The following is a 14,906-nucleotide window of genomic DNA, read 5'->3' as shown; positions in this document are numbered from 1 at the left end:
TTATCGGTGACATTTATTTACTTGTGCTTAGGGTACCATGATTTCCCAAGTATATGAATCTCCCATAATTCAAAGGGCCTAGATTTCTTCTTTCTTGAGAGACAAAGAACTATTTGGACACTAGGACGAATAGTATACCTTTGTGATTATAGATAATATATTGAGGAAACATCTCTTTTGAGATTTAGAGGCTATAGTTCAAATATAACCAGGATTTTAGTTTCATCTCTGCAAAAGAAAGACATGGAACTACACTGATCTATCTTAATTGCTATTATCTGATATTAGCAACTCATGAGATAGTTTCACAATTAGATAATACTGTTACAGAGGGACTTGGGTAGAGCTGTGCACATTTATTTCAAACATCAGAGACATAGGGAGGCATCTCAACATTATAACAGCTGCAACAAAAAGATCCTAATAATGAAATAACTCACCTGTAGGTTATGATAAGCTTGTCAGCATGGAGTTCCAGTTGCATTGAACTCAACCATCTATTCACATACGGCTGAATCTGGGGCTCAGAGATTCCCCATAACCTGGCATACATGATCATTATTTCCTGACCAGTCATGTATTCCAGCAATGCTTCAGACTGAGGACAATAGCCAACTCTCGATTTCACCTGATTAAGAGAATTGCCTTAATAAGGACCCAAGTCATCTATCCCACTGAGTGTCCCTGGATGAGACAGAAGACTACAGTCCTCCAGGCATGTCTCTAAGAGTCCTACCAAGAATTTTTCTTTTCTAAATGCTACACAATGATGGCCACTGGATCTGTTGTAATAAGTTGGAATAAAAGATTCCTTAGTTCAGTTTTAATGATATTAGCAATGAAAAAGTTAGAAATAAAGTCCCAGAGCCCAGTGAATTTGGAATGTTAGAGTATGAAATACTTCCCTCATTAATAAGAAACTCTAATGGGCATGGCCACCATGGAAGTTTTTGCATTGCACAACCTGCACAGTCATGTCTAGATCTTGTTTCACAGTAAGACTGAACCAGAAGCAAAGCCTTATCCCACTCTCACAAACAGAATGCAATGAATGTTGCTTTGCCAATTAACCAATCCTTTTATGGATTTGCATTCAGATGCAAATAGGTATTCAGAGGAAAAGATAATAAAATTTTATTTTATTTATTTTTATAATTGTTTTTTAAAAATATAATTTATTGTCAAATTGTTTTCCATACAACACCCAGTGCTCATCCCAACAAGTGCCCTCCTCAATGCCCATAACCCACTTTCCCCTCTCCCCCACCCCCATCAACCCTCAGTTCTCTGTATTTAAGAGTCTCTTATGGTTTGCCTCCCTCCCTCTCTGTTTATACCTTCTCCCCCCCACCATGGTCTTCTGTTAAGTTTCTCAAGATCCACATGTAACATTATTTTATTAAAATTAATTAAAAATTAATTAATATTTAAAACAGTATTTCTAAATAATTAAAATTCATCCCTTTTCCTCTGAGATTTTATTAATTAATTTACAGTAATCCCAGACTATTTGCAGCCCTAGTCTCTTTGCAGAAATCAAAACAAACCCTTTCTTCTATTCTAGGTATAAAATTATTGTCCCATATTATTTTTGAAAGTAAATGAACTGCATACAACATAACCCAGTGAACAAAGAAAAAGATACCATGAATGCCATCAGTAGAAATAATACTTACCAGCAACATATTTTTAATGACTTCAAATATTGGTATTATCAGATCAGTTGAGAAAATGATTGTGCTTATTATGTTTAAATATATTTAAAAAAATTAAGAATATATTAATGAAAAAAGTGAAGCTGGAGATATTACAATTCAAGATACCAAGTTATACTACAAAGCTATACAAATCAAAACAGTATGGTACTGACACAACAATAGACACATGATCAATGGAACAGGAAAGAAAGTCCAGAAACAAACCCATGATTATATGGCCAATTAATCTTCAACAAAAGAGGCAAGAATATGTAATGGAATGAAAACAGTCTTGTCTCTTCAACAATTGATGATGGGAAAACTGGACAGCTACATGAAAAATAATGAAACTGAACTACTTTCTTTCACCATATACACACAAAAAAACTCAAAATGGATTAAAGACCAAAATGTGAGACATGAAACCATAAAAGTCCTAGAAGAGAATATAGGCAGTAATTTCTCTGATATTCACCACTGAAGCATTTTTCTAGACATGTCTCCCAAGTCAAGGGAAATAAAAGCAAAAATAGACTATTGGGGCCACATCAAAATAGGAAGCTTCTGCATCGTGAAGTAAACAATCAGCAAAACTGAAAGACAACCTACTGAATGGGAGAATATATTTTCAAATGACATACTCAATAAAGGGTTAGTATCCAAAATATATAAAGAATGTATACAACTCAACCCCCCAAAATGAAATAATCCAATTAAAAAGTGGGAATAAGACATGAACAGACATTTCTCCAAAGAAGACATTCAGCTTTCCAACAGCCACATGAAAAGATGCTCAATATCACTTATCATCAAGGAAATGCAAATCAAAACTACAATGCAATATCACCTCACACCTATCAGAATGGCTAAAACCAACAACCCAAGAAACAACAGGTGATGGTGAGGGTGTGGAGGAAGGGAAACCCTCTTGCACTGTTTGTGGAAATGCAAAGTATGGAAAGAGCCCCTCGACTGATGAATGGATAAAGAAGATGTGGTATGTATATATACAATGGAATATTACTTGGCAATCAAAAAGAATGAAATCTTGCCATTTGTAGCAATGTGGATGGAACTAGAGTGTATTATGCTAAGTGAAATAAGTCAGTCAGGGAAAGACAAATGTCGTACGATTTCACTCATATGTGGAATTTAAGATACAAAACAGATGAACATAGGGGAAGGGAAGCAAAAATAAGATAAAAACAGAGAGGGAGACAAGCTGTAAGACACTTAAATACAGAGAACTGAGGGTTGCTGGTGTAGTGTTGGGTGGGGAAATAGGCCAAATGGACAATGGGCAGTAGGGGGGGCACTTGTGGGAATGGGCACTGGGCATTATATATAAGTGATGAATAACTAAATTCTATTCTTGAAATCGTTATTACACTATGTGTTAATTAACTTGGATTTAAATTAAAAAAAAAGAAAAAATGCTAAAAGCTTGTAGCAAACTAGACATAGAAATGAATTTTCTTAAACTGACAAAGGGTAGCCAAATATAATATATAGTAGTAGAAATTTAGAAGTATTCCATGCAAAGGCAGGGGCAAAAAAAGATATTTATCATCATTGCCAGTATTCAACATTTTACTGGCGGTCCCACTTTATGCAATAGCACAATAAATGAAGAATGACAATGGGAAAGGAAGAAAAACTCTCATTATTTTTAGATGATAAACCTACCTACATAGAAAAGCCAAGCTAATCTGTAGATAAACTGAAAACTAATTAGAGAATTAGTTCATATAGATTTCTGGATAATAATATCAGCATATAAAAATTCAATAGCATTCCTGAATACTAGCAACTTATGTCAGAAAAAAAAAGATCCCATGAACAGTATAAATAAAACCCACAATGTACAAATAATAATAACGTGACAAAGGAGGAGGAGGAGGAGAAAGAGGAGAAAGGAGGAGGAGGGGAAGGGGAGGAGTAGGAGGAGTTGTTATAAGGAAATACATAAAACTGTAAAGGAGTTTAGGGGTAGAATTACAAAACAATGCTAAAAAGAGTAAATCAGAAAAATGTCCACCTGGGAAGCTCTAAGCCCTTGTTTTCCATGGAAACCTCAAAAAACAATCAGAAAGGGACTAAAATATCCTTATAGGAGCTCTGAAAAACCGTTGAAGCCTACAGCAACCAAGTGAATATTTAATTAAGAAAAAGCTGTCTTCAAAATAGTAAGATATTTGGTGGCATTTTTACTCATCCTTGCCCAAACCCTCCCTGTTGCAGAACAGTCTTGGTCGGAGGAGACAGCAGCCCAGTTCCCTATTACTTCTCCCAAATGAGAGAGAGTTGAGTAAATCTAACCTGGCTGGGGACTGCCTGAAGATTGGTGTTTGTTTTGCTTGGGCAAAAAACTAGAGGGTACTGTTCATGAAAGCTGCAGGAGGACTATAGACCTGCAGACTCCTGGAAAATACAAAAAGCCACATGAACAAGCAGACAAGATGCACGCACAGAAAAGACATAGAATATCTATCATAAGCCTTCACCTAAAGCTGATATCCAAGTTCAGAACACAGTCAGCTAAATAGTGAAGGACTGCCTCAGCACAGAGCCAGTCTGCAAAGACTAGGAGAGGTGGCTGCTTTGTCAACAGCCCAATTTTCAAAAGGACATACAAATAAACATGAATATAAGGCCCAAAGAATAGAATAAAATAAATTGGCAGAAACTGCTCCAGAAGTAGCACAGCTATGACTTACTTGATAAAGACTTTAAAATAATTGTCTTTGATATGCTGAAAGAACTAAAGGAAACTAAAGAAAATTATGAAAATGATAAATGAACAAAAGGAGAATATCAACAAAGAGGAAGAAATAATTTAAAAAAAAGAGAAATTCTGGACCTGAAAAATATAATGAATGAATTTAAAAATTCACTACAAGTGTTCAAGAGGAGTTTGATCAGGAAGAAGAAAGAATCAGTGAACTTGAATATAGGAGACTTGAAATTATTAAGTATGGGTAGCAGAAAGAAAAAAGAAGGGGCTTATTCTACATCATCAAACACAGCAGCATATACACATGGGATTCCCAGGAGAAGAGAGACAGAAATGGGAGGAAAGGTTATTAGAAAAAACTTCTGAAGTTTAACAAAATATATGGATTTACAAATTCAAGACACTTACAGACTTCAAGTAGGAAAACCCTAAGATACCTACAATAAGACACATTTTAATCAAACTGTCAAAAGACTAAAACAAAGATGTAATCTTGAAAGCAGCAAGCAAGAGCAATTTATCACATATAAAGGATTCTCAATATGAACATCAGTAGACTTCTCAGCAGAAACTTCCGAGACTAGAAAGTAGTGGGATGATATATTTAAAGTAAGAAAAAACATCAACCAAGAATTCTATAGCAAGAATTGTGTCCTTCAAAAATAGAAAATAAGAAATTCCCTGATAAATAAAAGATAAGGGGGTTCATTACCAACAGATCTGCCCTACAATAAATGCTAAAAACAATCCTTTACATGGACATTAAAGGACACTAGACAGTAAATTAAAGCCATATGAAGAGATAAAGATCTCTAGTAAAGCAAAGTACTCTGACACATATAAAAACCAGAATTATTATACTTTTTATTTATGACTCAACTATTTATTTTATACAATATTCAAAAGGCAAATGCATAAAATAATTTTTAATGGTATACAAAGTATAAAGATGTAATTTTTGACAACAATGACAAGGTGTGGACATGGGAACAGTGGTGTACAGAAATAGAGTTCTGTGTGTGATTGAAATTCAGTTGGTATCAATTCAAAATAGATTGTTACAACTTTATGATATTAGGTGAAACCCCAATGGTAACCACAAAGAAAATATCTGTACAATATACACAAAAGTAAATAAGTGTATCAAAACATGTAACTACAAAAAAATCAACTAAACACAATGTAAAGCATTAATGGAGGAAATCAGGGGCAAAAAACATCAATAAGAGATATGGTAAACAACAAATGGAAAAAGTAAGTCTTTCTCTATCAGTAATTTCTCTAAATGTAATTCCCCAATCAAAAGGCATAGATTGGCAAAATGAATTTAAAAAAACAAACATGATCCAAATATATGTTATCTAGTCAGACTCACTTAGGTTTAAGGACACAAATAGGTTGACAGTAAAAGGATAGGAAAAAAAATTCATGAAAATAGTGCCCAAAAGAGCTGAATGGCTATACTATTATTAGAGAAAATAGACAAAGTCAATAACTGCTACAAGAACAAATACAGTATTATATATTGATAAAAGGATCAATTTACCATGAAAGTATAGCAATTATACACATATATGCACCAAACATCAGAGCTCTAAAGTATATGAAGATAACGATAATAGATTTGAAGGGAGAAATAAACAACTGAAAAATATGAGCTGGAGACTTCAGCACCCCACTTTTACTTATTTTCTTTAAATCTTATTATTGAAGTATGTTTGACATACAATATTATATTAGTTTTAGGTGTACAACATAGTGATTAAGTTCTATACATTATGCAGGACTCACCACATGTATAGTTACCATCTGTCACTAGACAATATTATTATAATATTATTGACTATATCCCCTATGCTATGTTTATCATCCTCATGACTTATTTATTTTATAACTGGAAGTTTGTACCTCTAAATCCCTTTCATTTATTTTGTCCATCCTTCCACCTGTTTCCCTCTTGAAAACCCCCAGTTTGTTCTCTGTATCTAGAGTCTGTTTCTGTTTCTGTTTGTTCATTTGTTTTTTTAGATTCCATGTATAAGTAAAATCACATGGTATTTTTCTCTCTCTGTATAACTTATTTCACTTAGAATAATACCATCTACATCCATCCATATTGTTGCAAATGGCAAGATAACATTTTTTATGGCTAAGTGATATTCCATTGTATATACATCTTCTTTATCCCTTCATCTATCAATGGACACTTAGGTTACTTCTGTATCTTGACTACTGTAAATAGTTCTGCAATAAACATAGGGGTGCATGCATATATCTTTTTGAATTAGTGTTTTTGTTTTCTTTGGGTAAATACTCAGTAGTGAAATTTCCAGATCATATGACATTTCCATTTCTATTTTTTTAAGAACCTCATCACTGCCTGCTGGGAATTTTGAAATCTCTGACCCCAAGGACCACCTGGAAGAACCCACTCACTTCCTTTTATTATGTATCACTTCTTTCTCTATTTCAATTTCTTCCCTTCAAGTGTAAATGTGGTCAAGTTATTTAATGTATAAAATATCTCCTATCTCATTCCCACAACTTTGAGTGAATGTTTCTCAAACTTCTCACAAGTGAACTTTCTTTGCTTCAAAACTGACTTTCTCAGCGCCTGTCCCTGCCTCTCCGCCACCTCCACCCCGGCCTATCCCCCGGCTGGCCAGCGGCGTTGGTGGGGAGGGGGACAATAGTTGTAGACACCCGCCCTTGCCTCAGAGAAGCTTCCTGGTTGTTGCACAGTCTCACCATTTGGGGAAAGTCCATGCTAGAAAACTGAAGCAATTAATGGGGGAATATGATCAGATTTCTTCACCAAGTTCCCAGCCTGATAAAGAGAACCCCTTGTTTTCAACCTAATGAAGCATTCAAAGAAGACATATGACTCTTTTCAAGATGAACTTGAAGATTATATCAAAGTGCAGAAAGCCAGAGGCGTAGAGCCAAAGACTTGTTTCAGAAAGATGAGAGAGGACTGTTTGGAAACTTGTGGTTACAAAGAAGAGGTTGATTACAGACCGAGGCATAGAATGTTTGATCACAGACTCTCATCTGAGACTGTCCAGACCTACCAGAGATCATGCTCTATTTCACCAAAGGTGGAAAACCGGTTACCTCAGTGGCTACCAGCTCATGACAGCAGGCTAAGACTAGACTCTCTGAACTACTGCCAGTTCACCAGGGACTGTTTCTCAGAAAAACCAGGACCCCTGAACCTTAGTCAGCAAGGGTATAACTGTCGCCCATACAGTGTGGAATCTGGAGTTTACAAGCGTCTCTCCTCAGAAAACAGTGCCAGCACCCATCAAGCCAGTCATAAACAGATACATCAGCAGGGGAAAAGGCACCCAGAGGAAGCCAGAGAAAAAGCAGAGGAGGAGCGGCCCAAGCATAGGAGGAAAAAAGGTTGTGAGGAATTAGATTTAGACAAACACAAGAACTTCCAAAGAAATGAAACACAAATGGAAACAGTCAGGGTTAGAAAAGCTTAAGAATCGAAAGGAGAAAAAAGGCCGAGATGTGGCCTCTAAGAAAGAGGAATGTAAGCGTAGAAAAGAGAAAAAGGAACAAGGTAAAGAGAGGACAGAGGAAGAAATGCTTTGGGACCAGTCTATCCTTAGATTTTGAAGATCCTGAGTTGGTTCTCCTGAGGTTAAATTGAAAAAATAGTTGAGGAGCTTGGTTTTATGATGTCCATGTTCATATCGATTTTTTCATGTGAACAGGTACTTTAATTTCTAACAACAGGCCAAGTGAACTGGAAGTATTTAATGTGGTTACTCTCCAGCACGGAAATTACTTTTCCTCATTTCCTGAAAACATCCCTACATTTTTCTTCTATATAATGTAATTTTCCTTAATGAGAGTGGCACTGCTTTTACTCATCAAACTGCTATGATAGTAGAAGTATTTTTCCCTTGGGAGGTCACTTATTTTAAATTGAAGTATTAACGGGCTTTGCAGAATCTATTTCTTGATTAGGTTTGTTTTAGTTTTGGGTGGGATATTTTTATATTCATTAGTTTTCTCTTTGACACAATTTAGACTGATTTTTTTTCCTTTGTTAGACCTAACTTGCAGTGTATTTTCTAGATTGCAAAGTGGAAAATGAAATACATTATAATAATAATAAGCTAAGGTTACATATAGTTTTAAGAGTTTCAAAGAGTCTTGATATAAAATCAGTTTATATTCTGGAAATATTTATAATAAAGTGTTCTAATTTCTGAAAAAACAAAACAAAACTAACTTTCTTCAAAGTATAATCCAAATTCTTAGCTTCACCTCTGTTACTAGAATACTATTCATCCTAGAGCATGCAGACTCCCACAACCCCATCTTCCTGATGTCATAATGACAATGTCCTGTGAACTAAAGAGGAAAGAAATGCACCATTCAGGCTCCCATTACTACCACCCAACTGACTATAGTACAATAGTTCTTGCTAACTGCATCAGTGAAGTTCTAGTTGCTAAATCCAATATACAGGTGTCTGGGTGGCTCAGTCAGTTAAGTGTCTGCCTCTTGATTTCAGCTCACGGTTTGTGAGTTTGAGCCCCGCATCAGGCTCTGTGCTGACACCATGGAGCCTGCTTAGGATTTTCTATCTCCTCTCTCTGTCTCTCTGTCTCGCTCTCTCTCTTTCTCTCTCTCAAAATAAGTAAACTTAAAAAAATCCAATATGCACTATTCAGGCTTTACGTTGCCTGAGACTTTCTGAAGTTTGAAACCTTTGACCATTTTCTTCTTGAATTTCCCCCCCACTTAGCTTTTCCCCAAGTTTATTCACTCTTTCCCAGGTGGCATGTAAACCAATGACTGGCTGATTCAGAGATACAAAAGACAGCTATCTTGCTTTGATTTGGGACCACTTGGAAAGGCCATCCTGTTCCAGAACTCTAATGTGCATGAAGACCTCAATTATAAGTGAACTGCATTTATATGTGAACTGCATCTTCTGCCCAGTCTTTCCTTCCTTACAGTACCTTGTCTGGCATATATTAGACGTACTATTGATAGAACTTGCCTTTTAATCTAACATTTTCAAAGAACACAAAAGATACTCATGTCTTAGATTCTGCTCTCGTTGCCTATCCTCAAAAATTTATTTCTCTCTCCAGAATTTACTGAGCCAACAGTATCAATATCAATGTCTCTCATGATGGCCATCTATTATCTTCAGCATCTGTCCATTACCTGTACCTCAAGTCATCAAACTTCTTATATCTTAGACTGTAATAATGTCTTACTTTTTGGAGCCTTTTAGTGATGCTAAATTGCTCAAGGAACACATCCCCAGAGGTAACAGTCTCCTCTCCAGTCAAAATTTTGAAGGTAGTAGTTTTTCCAGCTCCATTGAATCCAAGCAATCCAAAGCACTCTCCCTTTTGGATTGTAACAGAGATATTTTTCACAGCCAGAATGACTGGATACTTAAAATATATCTTAAAAAAAAGCCAGAAAACACAATATAGTAAAGAATATTTGAAAATCAAATATAATAAATTTCTCAGATCTCTATGGACCACTACTTCAGACAGTTTTACAAGAACTTTTCTATTACACTGGGAAAAATACTCATAGATTCTGACAAACCACAGTGTGTCCCAGACACCAGTGACATGTTCTTAGGGATAAATGAAGCCAGCATATATTGGCCAGTGGATGATGTTACCTTTGTGAGTTCCTTAATAAGTACTGCAGAATTCAGCAACTCCCTAGGCTGCCCCAGGATTCTCTGTCTTTCATTTTGTACATCTTCATCATCGGATTCTCCAGATAGTTCCTTGGACACTTTTTCCTATATTTTCAAAACAAGAATCATAAAAGTAAATTCTATTTAGGTGTCTGGTCTAGAGTGGGTGGTTTCATGAAAGCTAAACTGGGGATAATATCAAAGATGTTAACAAAGATTTATTTTAGTAATTCCATGAAGTCTTTGAATATCACCTCAGCATCGTGTACAACTTGACTGAGTTTTGAATAATAAATAGTTTGTCGGGAGAATGATGGCAGAGATTAGAGAAGGAAAAGTCATCCACATAGTAGAAATATTGTGAATTAACATGCTACAATATATACTTTAAATCTTTAAAAGACATAATTTATTTTTTTAAGTTTTTACTTAAATTCCAGTTAGTTAACATACAATGTAATATTAGTTTCAGGGACACAATATCGTGATTCAATACTTCCATACAGCAGCTGGTGCTCATCACAACAAGTGCACACCTAAATCCCCATCACCTTTTTAACCCATCTCCACACTCCCCACCCCTCTGGTAACCATCGGTTTGTTCTCTATAGTTAAGAGTTTGTTTCTTGGTTTGCCTCTTTCTCTCCCCCCGACCCCACTATGTTCACTTGTTTTGTTTCTTTTTTTTTTTTTTTTTTAACATTTATTTATTTTTTGAGAGTCAGAGAGAGACAGAGCATGAGCAGGGGAGGTACAGAGAGAGGGAGACACAGAATTGGAAGCAGGCTCCAGGCTCTGAGCTGTCAGCACAGAGCCAGATGCGGGGCTTGAACCCACAAACCGTGAGATCACGACCTGAGCCGCAGTCGCCCAACCGACTGAGCCACCCAGGGGCCCCGTCTTGTTTTGTTTCTTAATTCTACATGTCAATTAAATCATATGCTATTTTTTTAAAAGACAGAATTTCTTTTAAGCATTCAGAGAAGTGATTTTTATAACTTGGATCTTTAAGAAGGAAATCATCCCAAGAGGGATGGACATTCTAAAAAACAGCCATGAATTCTAAATAATGAATAACTTTTCCCAAAATTAATCAGGAATAGAAGCAAGAAAATCAACAAGGCTTAACTAGACTTTTCCTAAGAAATGCCTGGACCCTATGGCCTATATTTGCAGGATAAATATTACAAGATAATATTGCTCTTTATTATTCCTGACTAGACCAAGTAGCTTTAGGAAACTGATATCAAGATGATAGAACAGAAATTTGGCATAATTTTACAGACTGTTTTGTCCAATCAATTCAGAACATATTCATTTTTATTTACACAAATTTAAAAAAATTAGGATTACATAGCATGTTGTTTTTTCCAGAACTGGACACCTCAGGAAAAACTGCAGCCACAACTGAGATCAATCAAGTGTGATTTGTTACAAGTACAGCATGTTCAACAGTGAAAGCCTAAAGAAGAATAACTCTTTCTCTATGAGGGAAAGGAAAAAATCAGTAGGAATTCACCCTGAAATATTTTACAACTAACAGAATGTCAATTTGAGGAGATATGTGGACATGTGCCCTAGTGAAACTGGTGAAAATTATCCAAATAATAGTCATTTAAAGGTTCTGGAAATGATCCTAAGGGCATATAGCAAATTAAGAAAAATTTATTCAATAAATCTACTAAACTTGGTAAGAACGGGGAAATCCTGTGGCATTGGATCATAACCCACTCTCTCCCTCCCTTCCTATTGCTCAGAAAAGAACTTCACTTCAGGCAGGTGCAGCTATGAAAACAAAGCTTCCCCTTCCCTCACCTTTACAATTGAAGGCCAAGTAAATTCTGGGAGACACAGGATATCAGCATTTCTCATTTTGCAGAGGCTATGTTCTGGGTGAGTGTAAATGGGAATTTGGGGTTCCCTTCTTCCACCTATTCTCCACACAGGGAGTGGAGGATCCTCTACGTTGGGTGTAATGTGGACTCTAGTTCATTCTTAGGGCAGAGGCTTCATGCTGGGAGAAGTAAGCCAACAAGACCAGAGACCACTGTTCCCTACTGAGTACCCAGCTCCTGAAACAGTGATATCACTCAAGAAAGAAGCATACCACTGTCTCTGTCCTCAACTTTGGAGCCATGGCTCAGAAATTTTACCCAGGGATAGAGTTAGGTTGTATAACAGAGAGCTCATATATTCTCCCCCATAGAACTGCCTTCATTCGAAACAGGATAGAGAAGTTCAAGCCTAAAGATACTCTCAAAACAATGGTGGTTTTTTGTAAAGCAATTAAGAAATGACTGGTAGCTTCATTAGATATATAAATTAACCATAGGCTAGCTACTCTACTAGAAAGAAACAAGGAAAGAGACAGCCATGAAAAGCCCTCCTGGGTGAAACAAATCTTGAATACTGACCTCAAGCTATTTCTGCAAAGAAGCTCAAATTTAATGGATCTATCAATAGAGCAATTTATGTGTTAGGAGAACACATTGTTGAAATAAAAAATCAGCCAGCAATTAGTGGAGCTTAACAGTTGGGTGTGGATATGGAAAGAGACAAAGAGAGACCTTAAAACTACAGTCATTCCAGGGTTACTGCCCCCATGCCCAGGTCTGCATCCTCTGAGGAATAATATCAGATGCTTCACACTACAAGGAAAATAGACTTCACAAAAACATCCCAGCCAGTCACTTAAACAAACTAGCAAATGACAAAAGTTCCCTAGGAAAGAACAATACCTAGAGAACCAATACACATTTAAAATATTCAGGGGTGCCTGGGTGGCTGAGTTGGTTGAGGGTCTAACTCTTAATTTCAGCTCACGTCATGATCCCAGGGTTGTGGGATTGAGTCCCACATCAGGCTGCATGCTGAGTGTGGAGCCTGCTTAAGATTCTCTCTCTCTCTCTCTCTCTCTCTCTCTCCCTCTTCATTCTCCCCACTCTATCTAAAATAAAAAAGACCTCTTTCTAAAATAAATAAGTAAACAAACAAATAAATAAAATATCCAGAGTTCAGCAAAAATTATGAGATAAAAGAAACAGGAAACTGTGTTCCATACACAGGAAAAAGAGCAAGCAATAGGAACTGCATATGAAAATGAAAATGACCAGATGCAAGATTTAACAGACAAAGACTTTTAAAGACTTTCAAAGTAGCCATTATAAATATTTTCAAAGGAAAGGAAACCATGCTTGAAGAAGTAAAGGGAAGTATTATGACAATGTTTTTTTCAAATCAAGATTAATGATAACAAGATAGAAATTAAAAAAAAAAGAATCAAGTGGAAGTTCTGGAGTTGAAAATTATAATAACTAAAATGAAAAACTCACTAGAAGGGCTCAATAGCAAATTTTAACTGGTAGAAAAATGAATTAGAAAACTTGTAGATAGATACAAAGAGGTACCTGAAGATGGAGAAAAAACCAATCAAGAAAAATGAACAAAGCCTCAGAGAAATGTGGGATACAATTTAGTGCATCAATATATGCATAATGGGAATGTCAAATGGAAAAGAGAGAAGGAAGCAGAAAAATATTTAAATAAATGGCTGAAACTCCCCAAATTTCATGGAAAACATTATACACATCCACCGCTTAGTGAATACCAACTACAATAAATACAAATATATCTGTACACAGAAAAATTGCTGAATGCCAAAGGCAAGGAGACAATCTTGAAATCACCAGGAGAAAAACATTTGTCACTTATAAGAGATTCCCAACAAGAGTAACACCTGACTAAAATCAACAGCACAAGAAACAACAGCTGTTGGCAAGCATGTGGATAAAAAGAAACTCTTGTGTACTCTTGGTTGGAATGCACAGTGGTGCAGCCATTGTGGAAAGCAGTATGGCGGTTCCTGAAAATGTTACCAATAGAACTACCCTATGATCCAACAATTGCACTACTGAGTATTTGCCCAAAGAATACAAAAACACTGATTCAAAGGGATACATACACAGCTACATTTATTGTAGCATTATTTACAATAGCCAAAATATGGAGAGATGAACTGAGGAATGGATAAAGAAGTTTTATATATGTTTATATAAAACATATATATTTATATATAAAGCTTTTATATATGTATGAACACACATATATAATATTTATACATGTGTATATACATATAACTTTTATATATGTACATCTATATGGATAAATGGATAAAGAAGTTTATATATATATATATATATATATATATATATATATTACTCAGCTATAAAAAAGAAATGAATCTTGCCATTTGTAAAAATATGGATGAAGCTAGAGAGTATAATGCTAATTGTAATAACTCAGACAGAAAAAGACAAATACCATATGATTTCACTGATATGTGGAATTTAAGAAACAAAATAAAGAAAGAGAGAGAGAAATGAAGAAGCTGACCAAGAAACTCTTAACTATAGAGAACAAACTGGTGGTTGTCAGAGGGGAGATTGGTGGAGGGTATGAGTGAAACAGGTGAAGGGGATTAAGAGTACACTTATCCTGCTAAAGATGCTTCTTTTTTTTTAATTTTATTTTTTTAACGTTTATTTATTTTTGAGACAGGGAGAGACAGCATGAATGGGGGAGGGTCAGAGAGAGAGGGAGACACAGAATCCAAAACAGGCTCCGGGCTCTGAGCTGTCAGCACAGAGCCTGATGCAGGGCTCGAACTCACGGACTGCGAGATCATGACCTGAGACTAAGTCAGAGGCTCAACCGACTGAGCCACCCAGGCGCCCCTAAAGATGCTTCAAGGTAGGGGGGCCTGGGTGGCTCAGTCAGTTAA

General features: G+C 36.0%; 2 protein-coding genes across 2 annotated transcripts in view; one reads left to right on the top strand and one right to left on the bottom strand.

Moving 5' to 3' along the window:
- The window catches only part of LOC125928638 (phospholipid-transporting ATPase ABCA3-like), a 164,888-nt gene that overhangs the window by 8,684 nt on the left and 141,298 nt on the right, over positions 1-14,906 (bottom strand). The window contains 3 exon segments of the mRNA XM_049639368.1: positions 441-628; positions 9,681-9,875; positions 10,106-10,231. Coding sequence (XP_049495325.1) covers positions 441-628; positions 9,681-9,875; positions 10,106-10,231 — 509 coding nt within the window.
- Positions 6,866-8,867, top strand: LOC125928467 (lysine-rich coiled-coil protein 1-like). The gene is given in 2 exon segments (XM_049639174.1): positions 6,866-7,909; positions 7,911-8,867. Coding segments are annotated over 2 exon segments (768 nt in total). The 5' UTR covers positions 6,866-7,289; the 3' UTR covers positions 8,059-8,867.

This window comes from Panthera uncia, chromosome E3 (genome assembly GCF_023721935.1).
Source record: "Panthera uncia isolate 11264 chromosome E3, Puncia_PCG_1.0, whole genome shotgun sequence".
Taxonomy (NCBI): Eukaryota; Metazoa; Chordata; class Mammalia; order Carnivora; family Felidae; genus Panthera; species Panthera uncia.
The sequence above is the reverse complement of the archived record's forward strand: the minus strand, read 5'-3'. Positions and strand labels throughout refer to the sequence as shown.